This window comes from Salvelinus namaycush, chromosome 24, assembly GCF_016432855.1.
Source record: "Salvelinus namaycush isolate Seneca chromosome 24, SaNama_1.0, whole genome shotgun sequence".
Lineage (NCBI taxonomy): Eukaryota > Metazoa > Chordata > Actinopteri > Salmoniformes > Salmonidae > Salvelinus > Salvelinus namaycush.
The window spans coordinates 7,579,467-7,602,426 of record NC_052330.1 but is presented as its reverse complement, the minus strand read 5'-3'; the positions used below and the strand labels follow the sequence as shown (position 1 = coordinate 7,602,426).

At 42.2% G+C, this 22,960-nt stretch overlaps 1 protein-coding gene across 1 annotated transcript in view; it reads left to right on the top strand.

Annotated features, from left to right (window-relative positions):
- Nucleotides 1-22,960, top strand: part of rngtt (RNA guanylyltransferase and 5'-phosphatase) — a 144,996-nt gene that overhangs the window by 78,646 nt on the left and 43,390 nt on the right. The window contains exon 13 of the mRNA XM_038963016.1: nucleotides 18,582-18,650. Coding sequence (XP_038818944.1) covers nucleotides 18,582-18,650 — 69 coding nt within the window. The remainder of the gene's footprint in view (nucleotides 1-18,581; nucleotides 18,651-22,960) is intronic.

The following is a 22,960-nucleotide window of genomic DNA, read 5'->3' as shown; positions in this document are numbered from 1 at the left end:
CCATTACATGCCCTCCAGGCTTAGAGAGAGCTTGTACACTACAGTTGGAGAGAGCCTTGAGCTGGCTGAGTGAAGTCAGCAGGTGTCAGTCAATCTTCAGATGTGCTCAGAAAGCCTGGCTCTCGGTGGGGTTCTGAGCTCTTTTCAATGTTTCAGTCAGACACCACCTCGTCAGCCAGGCCTCTGCTCAGCCTCCCTCAGTGGATGACTCATAACGCCCTCCTCCTGGTTGCATCCCAAATGGCACCCTATACCCTTTATAGTGCACGACTTTTGACCAGGGCCCCTAGGGCTCTTGTCAAAAGAAGTGCACTATATAGGAAATATAAGGTGCCATTTGGGAGAACCCCTGTCTTCACATCCAGACCCAGGATCCCCCAGTAAATCTGCCCACTGTCTCTACCCAGCGTTCAGAACACAGCTAATCCACCCCTGTCTAAAACAATACAAGGATATGTGTTCTTCTCTCTACCGTGCTTGTGGACAGTTATGTCTTGTGGGACTCTTATATTGGCATTAAACCTCTTTGAAAAAGACAGGCTCTCTCTCTGGACGTGTCCAAAATCTGTCTTGCCTACTACGTACTGTGTACTAATTCTACTACCTACTATTTAGAACATACTGCATTAGTTTTCACAAAAATGTAAGAAACATATATAAACATACTAGGCTTACCCATCCAGAGAATGCGTAATCTAATGCGCAATTGCATTGATGCCCGACATTATCAGCTATTGTCAAACACACGTGAGTCTAGAAAGATGATTCTCTTCCTCTAAAGTGTGCAGCAAATTCTGCAAGATGAAAATACTAAATTAATATAACATCCTTGCATTCAAAACTTATATTTGACATTTCACTTCATATAAAAACGTCTTATTTTCGCATACCTAACATGCCTAGTATTTTGAAGGCAAGTATGGGTATTCGAACATGGCCACGTTCTTCTTTGTCTATTGCTGTAAGCTCTGTCAGACAGTCATGTGTGAGGACCTCCGTGTCGGGTGCTTTCTGGGAAATGATGCAACAAGCATCATTATCCCTATCATCACCTTTTTCATATGGAAGTTGAACACACGTGATACACCTCAACACCAGACTCGCCAGAAGCTCAGCATTACAGAACTCGAGTGTGCATTGGACTCGAAGTGCAAATTTTCTGCTGAATTACACCATACAGAATTAAGTCCTTATTGGTACCTCAGGCTCCCGTTGCATCCCAGATCGCTTTGCAGTTGTGTAAAATTCAGTGTAGTGTTTTCATTCATCATTAAGCTTCTAAGCCAGCAACCATCCTGCCTATATGTAGGCTACATATCTACCTCAAATACCTCGTGCCACTGCACATTGATCTGGTATTGGTACTCCCTGTATATACTGTAGCTTCTTTCTTGTGTATTTTTATTCCTCTTGTTTTTTTTTGTTTTTTTTTACTCTGCGTCGTTGTGATCAGGCTCGTAAGTAAGCATTTCATTGTAAAGTCTACACCTGTTGTATTTGGCACACGTGACCCAAAAATGTTTTATTTCATTTTGATTTTAGGTATCACTTTAGGGCTGGAAGAGTGGAGGGTTCAGGCACTGCTGGGGGATATGTTCAGAGGCATAATGGAAATGAACTCTTTGCTCTTATGTTGGAGGAAGGGATCAGCTCCCTGCCTCCACATGTCTGCAGTAAGTGGATGTGCCACTGCCACCACCTTCAATTGGATTTGCAATACAACATAATCACTCATCTTGAATACTGAACTGTTTGGTATAAAACTCATCCTTAGTCAGCAAGTCTTGGACAGTCACTTGCCCAAGATCAGTTTTGGATACACACGGTGGCATATCATCACTTTCAGTGATCGCTACACTGAACTGACCAAATCAAATATGGCAGTGTGTGTACAGCATCTTGCTCATGAATTTCTTTAATTTGATGATGGTTTTATTGAATCCATCCATCAAAGCCAAAAGTCCTCCGCCGCAGCTTCATACACTCTAACCTTGTTTGACTCGAGGCCAGCAGCCTTGTTACTCAGTTGTCCCATGCGTTCTCATGTCAGGTTGTGTATTTAACAGGGAGGCTTGACCAACTGAGTCTATGTTCTTATATAGCGAATGGACTGCCATACCAATTGAGCCACACAGCACCCCATCTTAGTCTGTGTCCCAAATGGCAGTCCATTCCATTTATAGCGCACTTATTTTGACCAGGCCCCTGATCAATAGAAGTGTGCTATGTGGAGTGAAAGTTGCAGGTATGGAAAATTGCAGGTATGGAAGAAATGATGAGGCAAAACAGTATCGCAGTGTTATGAATTCTCCCTCTATGCTCATGGTCTACGTGTCGTGATTCTGTGAAAGCCTTGGTGGTTTGCTCACAACCGTCAGATGGCTTTTAATGCTGAGCGTGATTTACTGTGCTTTCCCCCTCATCGTACATGACGTCTGGATACGTAGTATGTCTCCATATACACTTACAACACTAGAGAAAAACTTACTTCCGGTTTTGTACACCAGGTTCAAACAGCTGAAAATACAATATTTTTGGTTATTGAAAATGTATTTCACAGTGGTTTAGACGGTACAATGATTTTCTGAAATTAGGCGATCTATTCAAATTTTTGCAACACGGACATATTTTTGCACCTTTAACTAAACATTTGGCAGTCTTACGGCTTGGGGGTAGAAGCTGTTCAGGATCCTGTTGGTTCCAGACTTGGTGCGTCAGTACCGCTTGTCATGCGGTAGCAGAGAGAGCAGTCTATGACATGGGTAGCTGGAGTCTTTGAAAATGTTTAGGCCCTTCCTCTGACTCCACCTGGTATAGAGGTCCTGAATGGCCCTACCCTCTGTAGATTAGAGTGAATCTTTTTTTCTTTTCTTTTTTGCAGTGGGCCTGTACCACTGAACTACAACCACTATTCTATAGAGAGCTTATCTTGTGTGTCTCTCTATAAGACTGTCCCCTAATCTGACATAGCCAGTGCAGTGCTCCGGGAGCAGCCATTTGGAGCTGCTTTTTATACGCTTCAGAGGAGATTGAGTCTTTTGAAAGAGAATAAGGTGTCACTATTCTGTGGTAGATGTGAACAGCTTGTTTCCATTCCTAAGCTACTGATTAGTGCTCAGTGCAGATATCTCATAAACACCCCCGTTTAACACTTTTTTTTTTCCCTTAGGTGGGATTTCGTCACTTCAAATGTGAGATTCTCTGACGAGAAATTCAGTTTTGTATCAGATTGTTAATTAATTAATGTTTTGGGCTGATTCTGCAGTTTTATCTGAGAATGATCCATGTCAGGATTCTCCCCAGGATTTATTAAGAAGGTGGTGCTGCTGAGTACGGCCGGGGGGTGATCCCAGAGGTGGGCAGTGCCCCCCTTTGGAATCAGAGATTTCTGAGTTTTTGAACACATGTAACTACCATTAAAAAAAAAAAAAAATTATAAAAATGTACATAGTGGCACAGTCAGTCCACAAGGTGGCACAGCTCCTCTCTTACCTGCTTTGGGGAGAACCCTGCATAATGTTATTAATATTTTGAGTGAAAGATTCTCAGGCGATAACAGACAATTTACATGCAACTGCATTTTTATCAGATAGACCGTCACACCAGCTGTGGCTCTGAAATTACATCAGGGCCTTTTTGTTAATTGTACATTATTTATTGAATGTGTTATATGTCAAAATCCTCCAACACTCTCACTACTTAGTTCAGAGGCTGGCTGCCTCTTGAACTACTGTCTTCTCAGCCTCAGAGCAGCTTCCTCTGAGAAGACGGGGCGGGGCAGCTGGCAGCTAGGAGCAGGGATGTGATCTTGAGTGCGTCCCAAATGGTACCCTACCCCCTACGTAGTGCACTGCTTTTGGAATAGGGTTTGTAGGGTGCCCTTTATCTCTAGAATGGTTGCTGAGCACCATTCCCGGCTCGTTCCCTGTGATTGTTACCTTCACAGCCTTTGTAAAACAAGCTTTTATTATATCTGGTACAGCGTAGGAGTTCAGGGTTGATGAGAACCAAACACTCAGGGACAGATCATTCAATAAAGCTTGGCGGTTGCAGTGGTAGCTATTTTTTTTAAAATGGGAAATGGGTGTGAAAAAGAATGGTGAGCTGGGCATTGTAAAATACTACAGATCATCAAGCGCCTTACATGACGTTATCACCCACCATTGTATTCGATCAAGGCGTAATTAGGACGTTTGTTAATATCAATATTAAACGGACCAGCAGGATTCTTGATGGTAAGTTCTTCATATGCGATTTGTTGCGAAGGTGTGCGCTGATATCAGACCTGTGGTCTGCAGGGAGGGATAGAGAGGTGAAAGAATGCAGGGAGGCCATGCAATTCAGTACTCATCTCTAAAACAAAAGCAATTTAGGTCAAAGGAGTCCATACTAACAAAGGGAAACGGAACAGATAGATCCCAATAAGAACTGTACCATAGAGGCTCAAAATAAGGAAACACTAAAATGTTTAACTTATTCAACAAAGATCAAGTGTAGTATATTAGAATAATAAAGCAAACTGGATGGAATATGGGGGAAAATGCACCAAATTCTTTTTTTAATCTTCTGCATAGAAATGCTACCGAAAATAATTGACTGAAACTTGTTACAAATGACGGAGTCACCTATGATTCACCAAATAATATTTTGAAAGAGGAAGCTAAGTACTTTAAGCATATGTTTTCGTTTCTCCTCCATCTCCTCTAACTGAAGCTAATTGTATGGATTTTTTCCCTATTAACAGCCATACAGAAAAACTCATGTGAAGGTGAAAGTACAGAGGAGGATCTTCTTGATGCAATTACAGCCTTTAAGTCTAGGAAAACTCCAGGGCTGGATGGCATACCAGTTGAGGTACACCAAACCTTTTTTGATATACTCAGAGGACCGTTATTAGCATATTTTAACCACTCCTTTGTAAATGGTGGATTATCAGACACTCAACAAGGTCTGATTTCATTATTACTGAAACAGGATACAAGTGGGAAATATAAAGATTGGAGGCTCTTTACACTTCAGTGTTGTGATGCAAAATATATAGCGCATAGAATTAAAGGTATTGTCGGACATTATTCATTCTAATCAGACAGGTTTTTTACATGGACGATACATTGGAGATAATATAAAGCAAGTACTGGAAACAATAGAACATTATGAAAAATCTGGGAAACCGGGCCTGCTATTCATAGCAGACTTTGAAAGGCTTTTGATAAAGTACGACTGGAGTTTATATTTAAATGCCTGGAACATTTCAATTTAGGAGAATATCTTATAAAATGGGTTAAAGTCATGTATAGTAACCCTAGGACTAAAATAGTAAATAATGGCTACTTCCCGAACTGTGAAGAGGAGTAAAACAAGGTTGTCCACTATCGGCATATCTATTTATCATGGCCATCAAAATGTTAGCTATTAAAATCAGATCCAACAATAATATCAAGGCATTATAAATACAGGGCTTAAAAACAAAGTTGTCATTGTACACTGATGATTCGTGTTTTCTTTTAAATCCACAACTTGGATCCCTCCACAGCGTCATAGAGGATCTAGATAATTATTCTAACCTCTCTGGATTACAACCAAATTATGATAAGTGTACTATATTACGTATTGAATCACAAAAAATGCTACTTTTACTTTTCCATGTATTTTACAGTAAAATGGTCTGATGGTGATGTGGATATACTCGGTATACATATCCCAAAATAAATAAATTCTCACTCCATTACATTTTTATAGAAAGTTAACAAATTCATAAGATCTTGCTACCATGGAAAGGTAAATACCTTTCTATTTGTGGAAAACTCTTTAGTCATAACCCAGTTTACCTATTTGCTTATGGTCTTGCCTACACCTAGCGAACAGTTTTAATTATATGGGGGAAAAAATATTCAATTTTATTTGGAACGGCAAGTCAGACTAAATTAAATGGGCCTGTTTATATAATGAATATGAATTCGAAGGGCAAAAATGATTACATATTAAAGCATTAGACCTCTCACTAAAGGCTTCAGTCATTCAAAAGCTATACTTAAATCCAAACTAGTTCTCTAGCAAATTAGTAAGAATCTCACCCTATGTTCAAGAGAGGCCTTTTTCCCTTTATTCAGATTACAACCTCTCACTTTCAGTTATTTGAAAAGGAAATCATCTCCCAAATATCGCTATTTTTAAAACAAGCCATAGAAAATTGGTTGCAATTTCAATTTAATCCACCAGAAAGACAGAACAAATAATACAACAAATATTGTGGTTAAACTCAAATATACTAATTGATAAAAATTAAAAGGTATCTTCGTCAATGATATCATAAATACGACTGTTGGAGTTATGTCATACATGCAGCTAACTAAAACATATGGACATGTCTGCTCTATCCAAAATTACAACCAACTAATTGCAACATTACTGCAAAAATGGAAGAGGAAAGTGGAAGGGGGAGAAAGTAAGGAACTTGTTTGTCGGCCCTGCATTAAAGACCATAATTGGTTGAAGAAAATGTTGATAAATAAAAAGTATATCAGTTTCATTTAAGGACCAAAAAAATGACAGCCGTGCCATATAGAATGCAATATAGTTGGGAAGAGATTTTTGACATACCGATTCCATGGCACATGGTTTATGAACTGATACGCAAAACGATGCTGGATTCAAAATTTATAATTTTTCCATTTAAATTATTACACAGAATTCTTGCAACCAACATAGTATTATTTATATGGGGGATACAACCTTCCCAGCTCTACAGATTTTGCTGCGAAGAGGCAGAATCATTAGATAATTTGTTTTGGTACTGTCCATATGTAGCTTGTTTTTGGTCACAGGTTCAGGAATTGCTGAAGAATTGCAATATTTACCTGGAGCTAACCGGGCAGATAGCACTACTGGGCTTTCTGAAAAGTCATAGTCAATTGATCAATAATATAATACTTTAAGCAAAAAAAAATATTTTCAATTTACAATCTGTAGAAACCATGAGAATAGAAAGGTTCAGAGCTTTTGTGAAACATCACAGCACAGTTGAAAAATATATGGCAAATAGAAATCCAATATGGATGGTGTTAAGAGATTGGTAGGATGGGTTGAATGGAGCTGAGGTTTGGGACTAATAACAACAAGATAACTAATGTAAAACATACTGTGCCTGTAAAACGTATATAGGTTAAGATCTTTTTGAAAGAGCACAGTTTGGAAGATATGGAAAATAGAAATCATACCGGATGGACATCATACATATATGGGAGAGGTTGAGGGTAGAGGAAAGTGTTGTTGTTCACTAGTTTGCTCCAATTGGGGGAGTGGTGGTAGGGTTGGAGGGTAATAAAGGAAATGTGTACAAAAAAATCTAAAAGATTTGTATATGCATGTGTGTGTATATACACTACCGTTCAAAAGTTTGGGGTCACTTAGAAATGTCCTTGTTTTTGAAAGAACATTTTAAAAAATTGACCATAAAATAACATCAAATTGATCAGAAATATAGTGTAGATATTGTTAACGGCTGATTTTTTTTATGGAATATCTACAAAGGCGGACAGCGCCCCATTATCAGCAACCATCACTCCTGTGTTCCAATGGCACGTTGTGTTAGCTAATCCAAGTTTATCATTTTAAAAGGCTAATTAAGCATTAGAAAACCCAGCTGAAAACTGTTGTGCTGATTAAAGAAGCAAAAAACTGGCCTTCTTTAGACTAGTTGAGTATCTGGAGCATCAGCATTTGTGGGTTTGGTTACAGGCTCAAAATGTCCAGAAACAAAGAACTTTCTTCTGAAACTGAAAAAAATGAAGGCTGTTCCATGCGAGAAATTGCCAAGAAACTGAAGATCTCGAACAACGCTGTGTACTACTCCCTTCACAGAAAAGCGCAAACTGGCTCGAACCAGAATAGAAAGAGTGGGAGGCCCCGGTGCACAACTGAGCAAGAGGACAAATACATTAGTGTCTAGTTTGAGAAACAGGCACCTCACAAGTCCTCATCTGGCAGCTTCATTAAATAGTACCCGCAAAACACCAGTCTCAACAGTGAAGAGGCGACTCCGGGATGCTGGCCTTCTAGGCAGAGTTGCAAAGAAAAAGCCATATCTCAGACTGGCCAATAAAAAGAAAACATTGAGATGGGCAAAATAACACAGACACTGGACAGAGGAAGATTGGAAAAAAGTGTTATGGACAGACACATCTAAGTTTGAGGTGTTCGGATCACAAAGAAGAACATTCGTGTGACGCAGAAAAAATGAAAAGATGCTGGAGGAGTGCTTGACGCCATCTGTCAAGCATGGTGGAGGCAATGTGATGGTCTGGGTGTGCTTTGGAGGGGGTAAAGTGGGAGATTTGTACAGGATATAAGGGCTCTTGAAGAAGGAAGGCTATCACTCATTTTTGCAACGCCATGCCATACCTTGTGGATGGTGCTTAATTGGAGCCAATTTCCTCCTACAACAGGACAATGACCCAAAGCGCAGGTCCAAATTATGCAAGAACTATTTATGGAAGAATCAGTCAGCTGGTGTTCTGTCTATAATGGAGTGGCCAGCACAGTCACCGGATCTCAACCCTATTGAGCTGGTGTGGTTGCAGCTTGACCAAGCTTGACCAAGCCAATCCAACTTGTGGGAGGTGCTTCAGGAAGCATGGGGTGAAATCTCTTCAGATTACCTCAACAAATTGACTAGAAGGCCAAAGGTCTGCAAGGCTGTAATTGCTGCAAATGGAGGATTCTTTGACGAAAGCTAAGTTTGAAGGACACCATTATTATTTCAATTAAAAATCATTATAACCTTGTGAACATCTTGACTGTATTTCCTTTTGCAACTCATTTCATGTATGTTTTCATGGAAACAAGGACATTTCTAAGTGACCCCAAACTTTTACGAACTGAACAATTCATGAATCATATTATAACTAGGAAAATATATTTAATTGTAAAAAAAAATATTATTGCATAAACCAATGGCGTATAAATGAACGTGTAGTTGGAGAGGGATGATGTAACGATTCCTGTGACCACTGACAACGCTAGACATATTGTAAATGCAGTTGCGCTAGCTGGATTGGGGCCACAAATAGGATGCTTTGCTCACGTTATTAATCTAGCATCTCAAAAAGCTATGTCAGTGAATCCAATCTCTCGCCTCCTAGCCAAGACCAGGAAGGTGGTATCCTCCTTTCATAAAAGCACAACTGCTGCTCATGTTTTCAAGACACAATAGGAGATGCTGGAGCTGCCAAACCACAAACTAATGCAGGATGTCCCTACTAGATGGGATTCAAGCCATGACATGGTTGAGAGATACCTTGAGCAGAAAGTGGCGGTGTATTCTACACGGACTGATCAAGCTGTGAGGAAGAATGTCAAAGATATTGTGTCTTTGTCTGAAAATGACATAAGACTAGCAGAGGAAGTGTGCAAACCTCTCAAAACAGTCACAACACTGATATGCACTGAGCGCATTCCATCAGTTTCCATGGTCCTGCCTACGAAAACAATGATCCTGAAATCAACGGTGGCATCTGATGAAGATGAACCCGCAGTAATGGATGTCAATACTGCTATCAGAGTTAACCTAGAGCCTAGATATGCTGACCCTGATGTCCAAGACTTCTTACACAAGAGCACCGCTTTGGACCCCGGTTCAAGTCCCTGCTGCACCTGGATGCTGCTGCTCGTCTGAGAGTCTACAATGAACTCACAGCAGAGATTATGACCATTATACAACAGGTATTTATTTTGTTAATATGACATTTATAATTATTTTAATTAATGATTTAACAATTAATTATAAAGTAATAATTGTAATTGTCATAATAGTGTCTGATATATATTTCTAACAACAAATTATGTTTTTAAGCCACTTCAGAGATAGTAATTTTCATCTAATTTAATTCTACAGGGTCAAGCCCTCTCCAGAGATGACAGACGACAGGGGTTGTCCTCCAGAAAACAAGTCTGCCGTGGCTGAGCTTTTTGAGGAGTTGTTCACGTCCCAGGAGCAGGGAACCAAGTCAAAGATCAAGGTCATAGAGGAGCTGGTGACCTCATACAGGGAAGTGGACTGTATTCCCCTGGATGCTGAGCCACTTACATGGTAGAAGACCAAAGAGTTAATATACCCTCATGTTGCCATTTTAGCAAGGCGCTACCTGGCTGTGCCTGGGACCTCTGTTCCTAGCGAGAGGGTATTCTCCACAGAGGCTGACATTGTCACAGCAAGCCGATCTATGCTAACTGCAGATAATGTAGATAGACTGATCTTCTTAAAGAAAAACTTGAAAATCTGAGTTTTAATTCTTAAATGTTTTAAGTAACCAGTCTCAAGTGGTCCTATTTTGTTTAAGGCACTGCTATGTGACTTAATTTTGATATATGCTGCTGGACTATGCAGTCTTGTTGAAGTTCTGTTTTAAATGAGGCAGGCACTGCTGTTTTTTGTTGTCCCTTTGTTTCCATATGCTCCTAGGAATTCAAGCTACCCATGTTTATTATTATAATAAATGGAAAATACAAATTACATATTTCTCAGGCATTTATTTTGTCGATGTATTGAAACCGTACCGAACCGTGACACCACTGTGAGTTTTTTGTGAACCGTTTCACAAAAAAATATATGGGTGATTGGAAGTGATGCAGTCAATTACATTGATGGAAGCTACAATCTATCTGCAATATTAAAGCTATAAAAAAAAAGTGGGGGCTGTAGACACAACCCCCACCTGTGGACATCGGGCCCTCATACCACCCTCATGGAGTCTGTTTCTGACCGTTTGAGCAGACACATGCACATTTGTGGCCTGCTGGAGGTCATTTTGCAGGGCTCTGGCAGTGCTACTCCTTGCACAAAGGTGGAGGTAGCGGTCCTGCTGCTGGGTTGTTGCCCTCCTACGGCCTCCTCCACGTCTCCTGATGTACTGGCCTGTCTCCTGGTAGCGCCTCCATGCTCTGGACACTACGCTGACAGACACAGCAAACCTTCTTGCCACAGCTCGCATTGATGTGCCATCCTGGATGAGCTGCACTACCTGAGCCACTTGTGTGGGTTGTAGACTCCGTCTCATGCTACCACTAGAGTGAAAGCACCGCCAGCATTCAAAAGTGACCAAAACATCAGCCAGGAAGCATAGGAACTGAGAAGTGGTCTGTGGTCACCACCTGCAGAACCACTCCTTTATTGGGGGTGTCTTGCTAATTGCCTATAATTTCCACCTGTTGTCTATTCCATTTGCACAACAGCATGTGAAATTTATTGTCAATCAGTGTTGCTTCCTAAGTGGACAGTTTGATTTCACAGAAGAGTGATTGACTTGGAGTTACATTGTGTTGTTTAAGTGTTCCCTTTATTTTTTTGAGCAGTGTATATATAAATAAAAAAAGATTGCAGGGAGGATTGCATGCTCGTTGTTGTTTTAATGTTACTCAGCCCTTCTCCGACCCAACTATGATTCATTACTGTGCCACTGTGAAATTTAAAAAATACACCGACTGAAATTTAAAAAATACACAATTTTCTTTTTAAATACACTGACTTCCATGGCATGAAGATGGGTACGCCATTTTACCTTTTGTCTCTCCGTCGAGTGCAACGCTAGTCATCAGGTACAGTAGTTAATCCTTCCTTCCGCTTGACGTCTCCTGTGGAAGCCTGATAGATCTCCTAATAGGACTGTGTGATTTCATCTCCTCCGCAGGCCTTCCAGGCGAAGGCTTTGTGAATCCTGCCTTAACAGGTTTAGCATGAAAGCCAGGGCTGCTGGGGTGCGGCCCCCTCTCTGTAGCTTCCAAGCAACCATAGCTCCAAGGGAACTTCCTCTATGGAGGTGGGTGCGTTGGTGGAGATCTCCCTTGGCTCATCTCTCCTCCACCTCGTGTTCACCTCTCCCTGTCTCCCTCTTTCAATCTCTCTCTCAGATGGCTTGGAGATGCAGTGGAGGTGGTGGGTGTACTATGGTGTCAAAGAACTGAAAGGGAACTCCAGATAGACCGGTGTGCCTCCTACATAGAGTTGCATCATAAAGACAACAGCAGTTATTTTTTGTCTTGCTGGAAGCAGAATTATTGTATTCTTTATGTGGAAGTAGAACTTCAGTATGGAACCGGAATGACTCACTATTATTCCATTCCAGGTTGACCCTGATGCTTCTCTTTAGTGGTAATAGTCACTGTCAAGTACTGTCTTGGGTTATCTACTGCCAGCTGAAGGAACCATTACCACTACTTTATCTAATTTTCCAACTGTGGCAATTGGCAGTTCTTCACCACTTAGCCACCGAGCAGCCATTCTGATAGAGGCTTATTTCATTATTTTCCCCTAACGCATTCATTGCATCTTAATAGTGTTTGACGTTAGAGAATTTGACTCTGAAATCAATTGCGCCTCACGATAAAGAAATCTGTCTGGTGCAGGTCTGTTGTGATGAAGCATTGTTTCTAAGTAATCAGCGGATACCTCACATTTCCTACGTGTTGACTGTACCTCGGCTTAGGCAGCTTGTTGACAGCCTCCTAATCTCACCTTTCCTCTCATCTGTGTTGTTCCATGTCATTTCAGCAAGCCATGACACCCACCCTCTCAGATTGTTCTGAAATCGTTTCTGTAGTTCGATTTTTTTAATATTATATGAATCCTATAATTTAAAATTGCCAATTTGGGTGCAATCAATTAACTTCATTTCTCAGAAATAAAATTGTATTTAAACAATATAATGTTGCAGGAATGCTAATGTTATCTGTTTCTTTTTTTAATTTAATTTTTATTTTTATTTATTTTTATTTATTTTTATTTTCTCCCCAATTTCGTGGTATCCAATTGTTAGTAATTACTATCTTGTCTCATCGCTACAACTCCCGTACGGGCTCGGGAGAGATGAAGGTCGAAAGCCATGCGTCCTCCGAAACACAACCCAACCAAGCCGCACTGCTTCTTAACACAGCGCGCATCCAACCCGGAAGCCAGCCGCACCAATGTGTCGGAGGAAACACTGTGCACCTGGCGACCTTGGTTAGCGTGCACTGCGCCCAGCCCGCCACAGGAGTCGCTGGTGCACGATGGGACAAGGATATCCCTACCGGCCAAACCCTCCCTAACCCGGACGACGCTAGGCCAATTGTGCGTCGCCCCACGGACCTCCCGGTCGCGACAGAGCCTGGGCGCCAACCCAGAGCGCTGCGATGCAGTGCCTTAGACCACTGCGCCACCCGGGAGGCCCATGTTATCTGTTTCTAACTACAGAAATTATTTCCGAACAATCTGAGATGGTGGGTGTCTCAATCCTCTTGTGCTTTTTGAGGTGGAACGACCTCTCTCCTTTCTTCTCATTCCCCCTCCTGACTTCAGAGTGCAGAGGCGCCATCTGAAGTACCTCTGTCTCCTAGCTACAGGCTCTTGTACCATGCACACAGCCTAATCCTCAAACTTAAATGTCAGATTCTGACAATAGAGAGAAAGACTCTTCATTCTCCATGATTAGTTACGATGACTATTATGATGACTAAGTGTCACTGACTCCAGTCACGCAGCAAGTATGATACAATAACTGGTGATGACAGTTCTATATGAATATGATGATTGTTGTTCTGTTCCTGCCTTGTATAATGCTGTTTGTATTTCAGCTCCGTCTCCTCTCTCTCCTAGTGGATATGATACCTTAACCTGCCTTCTGGCTGATGCAGGACTGTACTTAGAGAGGGAGCAATGGCATTTCTTGTCCGTTATCCTGTTTACCACTCGTGTTATAGCACTTATGGCACATGGAGAAAAATCACTCCTGGCTAATTGTTTGTAAACCATTGAGATTGTAAAACTATGGATACGAAAGAGGGGCAAGAAGGACTCTGATCTTCCTTTGTTGTTCATCTCTTGGTCGTTTTCATGACTTACGTTGGCATTAATTCACGCTCTGGTTCTTGTAAAGAGTGACATGAGTAAAGAGTGACAATGTGACATTTGGAGATATTTTAGCAGCCACCACCCGTGGTGACATTTTGATATGTGTCACGCATTTTCGACTGTGTTCAGCGTTTGTTCTGTGTTTTGAGTCAAAGGCTGTTTGCGTAGATAATGAGTATATGATGAGCTGCCATGGCAATGAAATTGAACTCCTCTTTAATATCTATTTCACTGTTATTTATGGACATGTAAATGTAGTTTGTTCACTACAATGGTAGTGTTTGCATGCAGGGTACTTTGTCTGTCTGACTTGTCTGAAAGAAAGAATCAGTGGTGGAAGAAGTACCCAATTTTCATACTTAAGTAAAGATACCTTAATAGAAAAGTAAAAATGAAAGTCACCCGGTAAAATACTACTTGAGTAAAAGTCTAAGCGTATTTTACTTATACTTAAGTATCAAAAGTAAATGTAATTGCTGAAATATACTTAAGTATCAAAATTATAAGTGTTAAATACTTTTTTTTTTATCTATATTTTAAGCGAACCAGACGGCACCATTTCATTTGGTTAGTTATTTATTTTTTTACGGATAGCCAGGGGCTGTCTCCAACACTCAAAACATCATTTACATATTAAGCATGTGTGTTTAGTAAGTCCGCCAGATCAGAGGCAGTAGGGCTGACCAGGGTTGTTCTCTTGATAAGTGTGTGAATTGGAACATTTTTGTCCTTCTACATAAGTGCTTTACACCACTGGAAAGATGAATGAATGAACTGGACTGTGAGTTGAGTTTATTCGTACTTTGAGGCTGCTGTACAGTGCCCATATTAATAGCAGATTGGCATTTATTGGGATGACTCATGTACTGCAGGCAGCTCTGTAGGGTAGTCACTAGCTGGCACATTCACAAAGTCATAAAATCTTATTTTAATCCTAAACCTAACTTTAAGCCGAACAATTACCACACTGCTAACCTTATGCCTAACTTTAAATTAAGACCGAAAAGCACATTTTTGTTTTCATGAATTTTTACGATATATAGCACATTTTAGTAGAATTCTAGTAGAAATCGCTCTGCCTCCAGGATAAGATTCATCCCAATAAACTGCATATTCATATTAATAGCTTTGGGCTGTATCTGTCTCTCCCATCTGGCAGCTGTCTGTGCCTCTGTTGAACAGCCTGGCTGGCTGCTTGCGTCCCTCCCTTCCTCCTCTAGGCTTTTTACCACAGGGCCCCTGCTTGCTGCTACCACCTCGCATCAGGGCCAACATCACTAATAATAATACAGCCAGCCTGCACGTCGCCACAGGCTGCTCCAACTCCGCTCTTTTATATTAGGCCACACAGTGAAACAGCTGATTGTGGATCTTCTATAGATGCACCTTTGAGAGCCTTCTGTCGAGCAGCATCACCGCCTGGTAAGGCAACTGCACCACCCTCAACCTCTCATGGCTCTCCAGAGGTTGGTGTGGTCAGCCCAACGCATCACCGGTGGCACACTGCCTGACCTCCAGGACATTTACAGCACTCTGTCCAAGGAAGGCCAAGAAGATCATTAAGGACCTCAGCCACCCAAGCACAGGCTGTTCACTCTGCTACCATCTAGCAGACAGAGACCGAAAGACTGAGTAACAGCTTCTATCACCAGGCCATCAGACTGTTGAACAGCCATCACTAGCCGGCTATCTACCCGGTACTCAACCCTGCACCTTGAGGCTGATGCCTAATGTATATAGAGTCATTGAATGCTGGTCACCTCATATTTTGTTTATATACTGTTGTTTACTTACTGTGTATGTATATACTGTATTCTCAAACAAAGCTCATCCTAATATTCAGTGCATTCGGAAAGTATTCAGACCCCTTGACTTTTTCCAGATTTTGTTAAGGTTTAGTCTTATTTTAAATTTGATTCAATTGTTGTTTTTCTCATCAATCTACACACAATACCCGATAATGACAAAGTAAAAACTGGTTTTTATCATTTTGTTCTAATTTATTACAAATAAAACCCTGAAATATCACATTTACATAAGTATTCAGACCCTTTAATCAGTACTTTGTTGAAGCACCGTTAGCAGTGATTACAGCCTTGAGTCTTCTTGGGTCTGACACTACAAGCTTGGCACACCTATATTTGGGGAGTTTCTACCATTCTTCTCTGCAGATCCTCTCAAGCGCTGTCAGGTTGGATGGAGAGCGTTGCTGCACAGCTATTTTCAGACCTCTCTAGAGATGTTAGATCGAGTTCAAGTCCGGGCTCTGGCCGGGCCACTCAAGGACATTGAGACTTGTCCCAAAGCCACTCTTGCGTTGTCTTGGCTGTGTGCTTAGGGTTGTTGTCCTGTTGGAAGGTGAACCTTCGCCCCAGTATGAGGTGCTGAGCGCTCTGGAAAAGGTTTTCATAAAGAATCTCTCTGCACTTTGCTCCGTTCATCTTTGCCTCGATCCTGACTCCCAGTCCCTGCCGCTGAAAAACTTCCCCACAGCATGATGCTGCCACCTCCATGCTTCACCGAAGGAATGGTGCCAGGTTTCCTCCAGATGTGGCGCTTGGCAATCAGGCCAAAGATTTTCATCTTGGTTTCATCATACCAGAGAATCTTGTATCTCATGGACTGAGTGTCATTTAGGTGCCTTTTGTTAAGTCCAAGGGTGCTGTCGTGCGTTTTACTGAGGAGTGGCTTCCATCTGGCCACTCTACCATAAAGGCCTGATTTTGGTTGAGTGCTGCAGAGATGGTTGTCCTTCTGGAAGGTTCTCCCATCTCCAAAGATGAACTCTGGAGCTCTGTCAGAGTGACCATCGGGTTCTTGGTCACCTCCCTGACCAAGGCCCTTCTCCCCCGATTGCTCAAGTTTGGCCGGACGGCCAGCTCTAGGAAGAGTCTTGGTGGTTCCAAACTACTTCCATTTAAGAATGATGGAAGCCACTGTGTTGTTGGGGACCTTCAATGCTGCACAATGTTTTTGGTACCCTTCTCCAGATCTGTCTCAGAGCTCTACGGACAATTCCTTTTGACCTCATAGCTTGGTTTTTGCTCTGACATGTGCTGTCAACTGTGGGGCCTTATATAGACAGGTGTGTGCCTTTCCAAATCATCTCCAATCAATTGAATTTACAACAGGTAGACTCTGATCAAGTTGTAGAAACATCTCAAGGATGATTAATCAAAACAGGATGTACCTCAGTTCAATTTTGAATCTCAAAGCAAAGGGTCTGAATACTTACGTAAATAAGATATTTCTGTTTAAATTTTTTTGCGAAAATTTCTAAAACCTGTTTTTGCTTTGTAATTACGGGGTATTGTGTTTATAATAAGGCTGTAACACAACAATATGTGGAATAAGTCAAGGAGTATGAATCATTTCTGAAGGCACTGTATCTACTTTGGATTGTGATGTTTTTTGTTTTTATTTTCTATTTGTTGCTAGCCATTCTACTGCACTGTTGGAGCTAGTAACAAAAGCATTTTGCTTCACCTGCTTTAACACATGCAAACCTGTGTCGAGACCAAAACTTGTATTTAATTTAAAATGTTCTACAATTGTTGTCACGGTTTTCGGCGTGAGACTTAGCAGTATTGTGCAGACTTGGGCTTTGTTGTCAGCCAGTGTCACTTCTGTACTTAGATTCATCCCCACAGTGTTTGATTCAACATGGACTGGGTGCTTCTCATCCTCAGGATACAAAGCCTTCGACTATTAGTGCATATTCCCCACTGCACGATTCCTTTTAAGTTTAGGCTATATGCTTACTCTATAATGTAAGTCATGGTCATATTAGTACTTCAAGGTAAATCTTACATTCTTACTTAGTCCTCTTTGTTCCTGGAGGAACATAGGGTCTGTACTGAAGATTTCCAATGCTGTCGACCAAATTCTGTTGTGACCATAAATCTTAAACTAAACTTTCTGGCCCTGAGCTTTAACGCCTAACTTATACCACTCTAAATGTTCTGCTCTTGGCCGCTCTTCATTTGAAGACCATGTTCAGCTAGCTGATTATGTAGTACAGCTTAATCTCAGATTAATATCGTTTTTACAGTAGCCTATCTAAGTCTCCTCTCCTGGGGATGCCTCAGCCAATATGGTACTGTAGATTGTCTTTCGCTGAACATCTGTCATCCTTAATCGAGGAGCTGAACAAGCCTCTCTTTTCCTGCCATCATGAGCCTAATTATTCATGTGGTCTGTGCTATTTCGGTCATTAACCTAAGCCTAAACTGTCAAATGGTGTGCAACTGTGCATTGATGTTTCCAACTTGATTGATGCGATATCAATCACTGAGATGAGTGCTTGATACTGATACAGTAACACGATAGACCATACATTGTGTGTTACTGTATATTGATAGATTGGTGGGTGGAAAAGATGGCCTCCAGCATAGTTCTACAAGGATTGCTTTTCTGCGTTATAATAGAAACCATGTCTTCGTCCCAAATGGCACCCTATACCCTACATAGTGCACTACTTTTGACAAGATGGCCTATAGGGCTCTGGTCAAAAGTAGTGCACTATTAAGGTAATAGGGTGCCTTTTGGGATGCAACCCATGGTTATTATGTGTGAGCTTGTAGGAGGATATAGATGTCATTCTATTAACCAGACTCTAGCTTGTTATTTCCATTCCTTGCTGTACAGTAACTGTCTGTCTGTCCTGTTGCTGATGATATTTCCTGTTGTGTTTTTCCAGCTCCTGGAAGGCAGCTTCACGTCCCAGGTCAGCCATGAAGTCGACGGCCTTATCTTCCAGCCGTGCGGGGTGAGTCTGTCTTAAACACTGTTATTTGTGTCAAAGCACTGGGCTATGTCTACAGGCTAATTGCACAGCAGCACCAAGTTTTCATCGACCTCCCTCTAATAATAAGGCAGCGGGGTAGGACTCCGCCTCAGGTTTCTGGAGAAGGTTATTTGTTGGGCTCACTCTTTCAGTCACCTCTACCTGCCCTCCTGTCACTGTGAAGGAAGGGATGCCCAAAACTGCACTCACACAGTCCACAGGTCAGACATGTGTGGAACAGCCACTGTCAGCACTATAAAAGGGTCAAGGTAGGAAGGCCATCTCTGCTTTGTGTTGGAGGGAAATAGCCTTCTCTACCAACACCACTCTTAAAATGTTATGAATATATTATTACAGCAGCGGTCCCGGGGAAGATTACCCTTATATGGGGAATGAATCGTGGTCTTACATCATCTGCCTCCCTCAAGGAGGCACAGTGTCCCCTATTTGGATAGTTTGCAGAGACGTGTTCTTCTCTGGAGAGATACAACATGGCTCTGTACATAGTAAATTAATTAGCACAACATCACCTCAGATAACCGATAGTGTCTGCACAGCGTAACCGAAGGGGTGGCATTTAGAGAGAGATACGTGGTGGAGGTAAGTAGAATCAGAAGTGGTGTGCAGCTGTGCACACCTGCAGACACTCAAATTAATTGGGTGCAGGGAGGCAGAGTGTTTTACATACAAGTTGCTATTCCGATCTGATTCAACGTCTTCTCTCTGATGCACATTGTGCGACGTGCATCAACCCCGTCTCTTCCAAATACCGCCGGAGTACTACCTTCACGAATTCTCTAGTTTAGCGCCACAGGTGTTAGACATTTATTTTCGTAAAAAATATACTTTACTCAGTCTGTGCTTTAGTTAGCTGCTACGGTAGGTGTCAAACATACTATCAAGCAGTGTCTATGTATTCAACTACTTCTTCCTTTCTTGTGTTGAGGGCTGTTTTGCCCTGACCTCTCTGTGTTCTCATTTATTTGCCATCAGGAGCCTTGTCTTCTTCCTTATGTCTGTGTGTTACAATATTGATTTCATATCCCTGGTCCAGCTGTAAATCATTGAGTAGCAGCAAGAAAGTGATTGATCATCACTGAAATAGCCAAACCAGGAGATGGGACTATTTGACAAAGACAACACGGATCAATAGACAGGCATAGAAGGGAAGTAAAATACATAGAGCCTTTCCCCTAACTAGGAAATGAGGGTAGATTTGGACTCAAGCTAAAAATCCAACCTGTTTGCCTATATCCCTTCAGCTGAATGTTCATTCAATCAGTCGTTAGCTCACAGGTGAAATATTTATATTCCTTCTTTGGGCCGTAGAGAAAGCTTGTCCAGCCATGCACCTGCTAGATGAAAACCACTTTTCAAATCCTGTTGTCATTTCCCTATGGGCAAAACAATGGCCATGGCTTTTTCTTATGATCCAAGTTGTCAGATTGGATTCTCACTCAAGTGACTGTGCATCAAGGAATCAAGTTTTGCCTCGATAATAGCACTAGCCATTTAAGTCAGTCCATTTTGTCTGAAAGCAACAGCAGCCTGAGATCACTCACCTGGGTTAATTCAGAACTTTCCCCCAGCGTCTACAACTCATTATTTTGGTTTGCATCCCCCCCTCCTCGCCGTGAACAGTTTTGGTTTTTGCGTCGCTCTGTAATTTTAGAAATAATAATTGAAGAATATGAAAAGCTCAGTAGCTGTCAGGTAGCAGGAGCCAGTTTCCTGGGTGTGCTGGGCTGGGAATGAAATTAGGCTGCAGAGTGCAGGTTTGGCGCGGCTGCAGCAGCCCCGCACTCCACCGGAACACACAGAGTGGCTGGCTCTCCGACGTGAATAGGCGTCTCTTTCAGGGGAGCTAATTGATCTGTCGTTTTATGTTATTAAAATCACAGTGGTAATTTCCTGTTCCCCCATTATAGCCGGGTACATTGGGTGCTCCCAAATGTCACCCTATTTCCATTATAGTGCACTACCTTTGACCAGGGCGCATAGGACTCAAAAGTAGTCCACTATATAGGGTGCCATTTGTTATGCAGCCACTGTGTTTGCCTCTTTCCCACTTTGTTCTTACCCTTCTTGTTCTCCCTCATAACAATTCCATTGATCGATGATCGTCGCATATTTTTTGAACAGTTCTGGCTTGGAAATCCTTCCATTTTCTCAGAAGCCCTTTTTATGATTGGCTTTGGAACGTAAGCCCCACTTTAGGAGGAAATAGGGGCTGTGTGGAAAATACTAATTACGGTCCATTTTCGGTGTATATCTTTTTGCTATTAAAGTCAGGAGTGTACATTGTGATAATTTATGTATTTATAAAAAAAACACGTTAGCTACATTAGGTACTGTGCTGAGAAAGCCCTCGGGCACAATATGTTCCACATTTAAATAAACATAGAATAAAGAATATGTTTGGGAGCCATCATTGACTTTTCGTCTGTAGAAATAGCCTAGCCCTGCCTGGCTCCCACAATAAGGTTGTGTCCCAAATCGCACCCTATTCCTCACATAGTGCAGTAGTTTTGAACTGAACCGTATGGGCCCTCTTTAAAAGTAGCTCACTATGTAGGGAATAGTGTGCCTTTTGGAACACATAGTGTGCCTTTTGGAACACAGCCTAAGTCTCTGTCTGCATACCCAATGTTTGTGATGCGTGTATTGATGTAGCCTAGCTGAGGGTCAGAGTGCCCTCTGTGACTGATGGGTGCACCTGATAAGTTCTCAGCTCTGACTAAGAGGCGGATTGGATGCATACTGGCCTTTTCCGAGGTTTGGATGCTTATGTGGTGGTCTGATGTAGGACCCGAACTGGCCGAGCTGTCTATAGGCTTGCTGGAGGAGAGGCTGCCATTCCGGATAATGTCCCTGAATGACCTTCCTCCCTCCTCAAACCAACAGCGAAGTTCACAGTGAAGGGGCCGACGTGAGTAAGCACTCACTGCATCACGAAGTGCTTTGAGCGGCTAGTAAAGGACCATATCATCTCCACCTTACACGATTCACTAGACCACTACAATTCGTATATCGCCCCAACAGATCCACGTACCACACAATCGCCATTGCACTGCTCACTGCCCTATCCTACCTGGACAAGATAAATACTTACGTAAGAATGCTGTTCATTGACTACAGCTCAGCCTTCCAACGCCATAGTACCCTCCAAGCTCATCACTCATCTCAGGGCCCTGGGTCTGAATTCCTCCCTGTGCATCTAGGTCCTAGACTTCCTGACAGGCCGACCCCAAGTGGTGAAGGTAGGCAACAACACCTCCGCCACGATGATTTGAACACGCAGGCCCCACAGGGGTGCGTGCTCAGCCCCCTCCTGTACTCCCTGTTCACCCATGACTGTGTAGTCACGCGCGTCTCCAACTCAATCATCAAGTTTACAGACGACACAGTAGTGGTAGGCCTTATTACCAACAACGATAAGACAGCCTACAAGGAGGAGATGAGAGCCCTGGCGGAGTGGTGTCAGGAAAATACTCTTCCCTCAACATCAACAAAACGAAGGAGCTGATTGTGGACTACAGGAGACAGCAGCGAGAGCACGCCCCCATCCACATCGACAGAGCTACAGTGGAGAGAGTCAAAAGCTTCCAAGTTCCTCGTCGTGCACATCACTAACAACCTGAAATGGTCCCTTCATATAAAGAGCGTGGTGGAGGCACAACAACGCCTCTTCAACTTCAGGAGGCTGAAGAAATTCAGCTTCGCCCCTAAGAACTTCACTAACGTCTACAGATGCGCCATTGAGAGCGTCCTGTCGGGCTGTATCAATTTTACTGTACGTGACCGCATGGCTCTCCAGAGGGCACACTGCCTGCCCTCCAGGATGTCTACAGCACCCAGTGTCACAGGAAGGCCAAGAAGATCATCAAGGACCTCAGCCACCCGAGCCATGGCTTGTTCACCACGCTACCATTTAGAAGGAGAAGACCATACAGGCCAGAGTATGTGAGCTGAGCGGTTGGAAGTCTCGCTCATGTCGCTCCAGGTACTTTCCAACCGCTCCGCTAAAAACCGCTCCGCGCTCACAGGGAAAAAAACTGCTGCTCCAAATTCGCTCCATTGATTAAATTCACAATTTAACCAACATCCATCTATTTTTGTGACTACCTGGACCTACCATTTGGTTTTGAATTATTGAAAGCAAACTATATGGATTTGAATGAAAAGTATTTGAATAAACATGACAAGGTGAATGTAAAAAGCAAACATAATTTCAAATAGGCTACATGTCATATTAAACGGCATATAAACACTCTAAATAGGTCAGGAGCTAG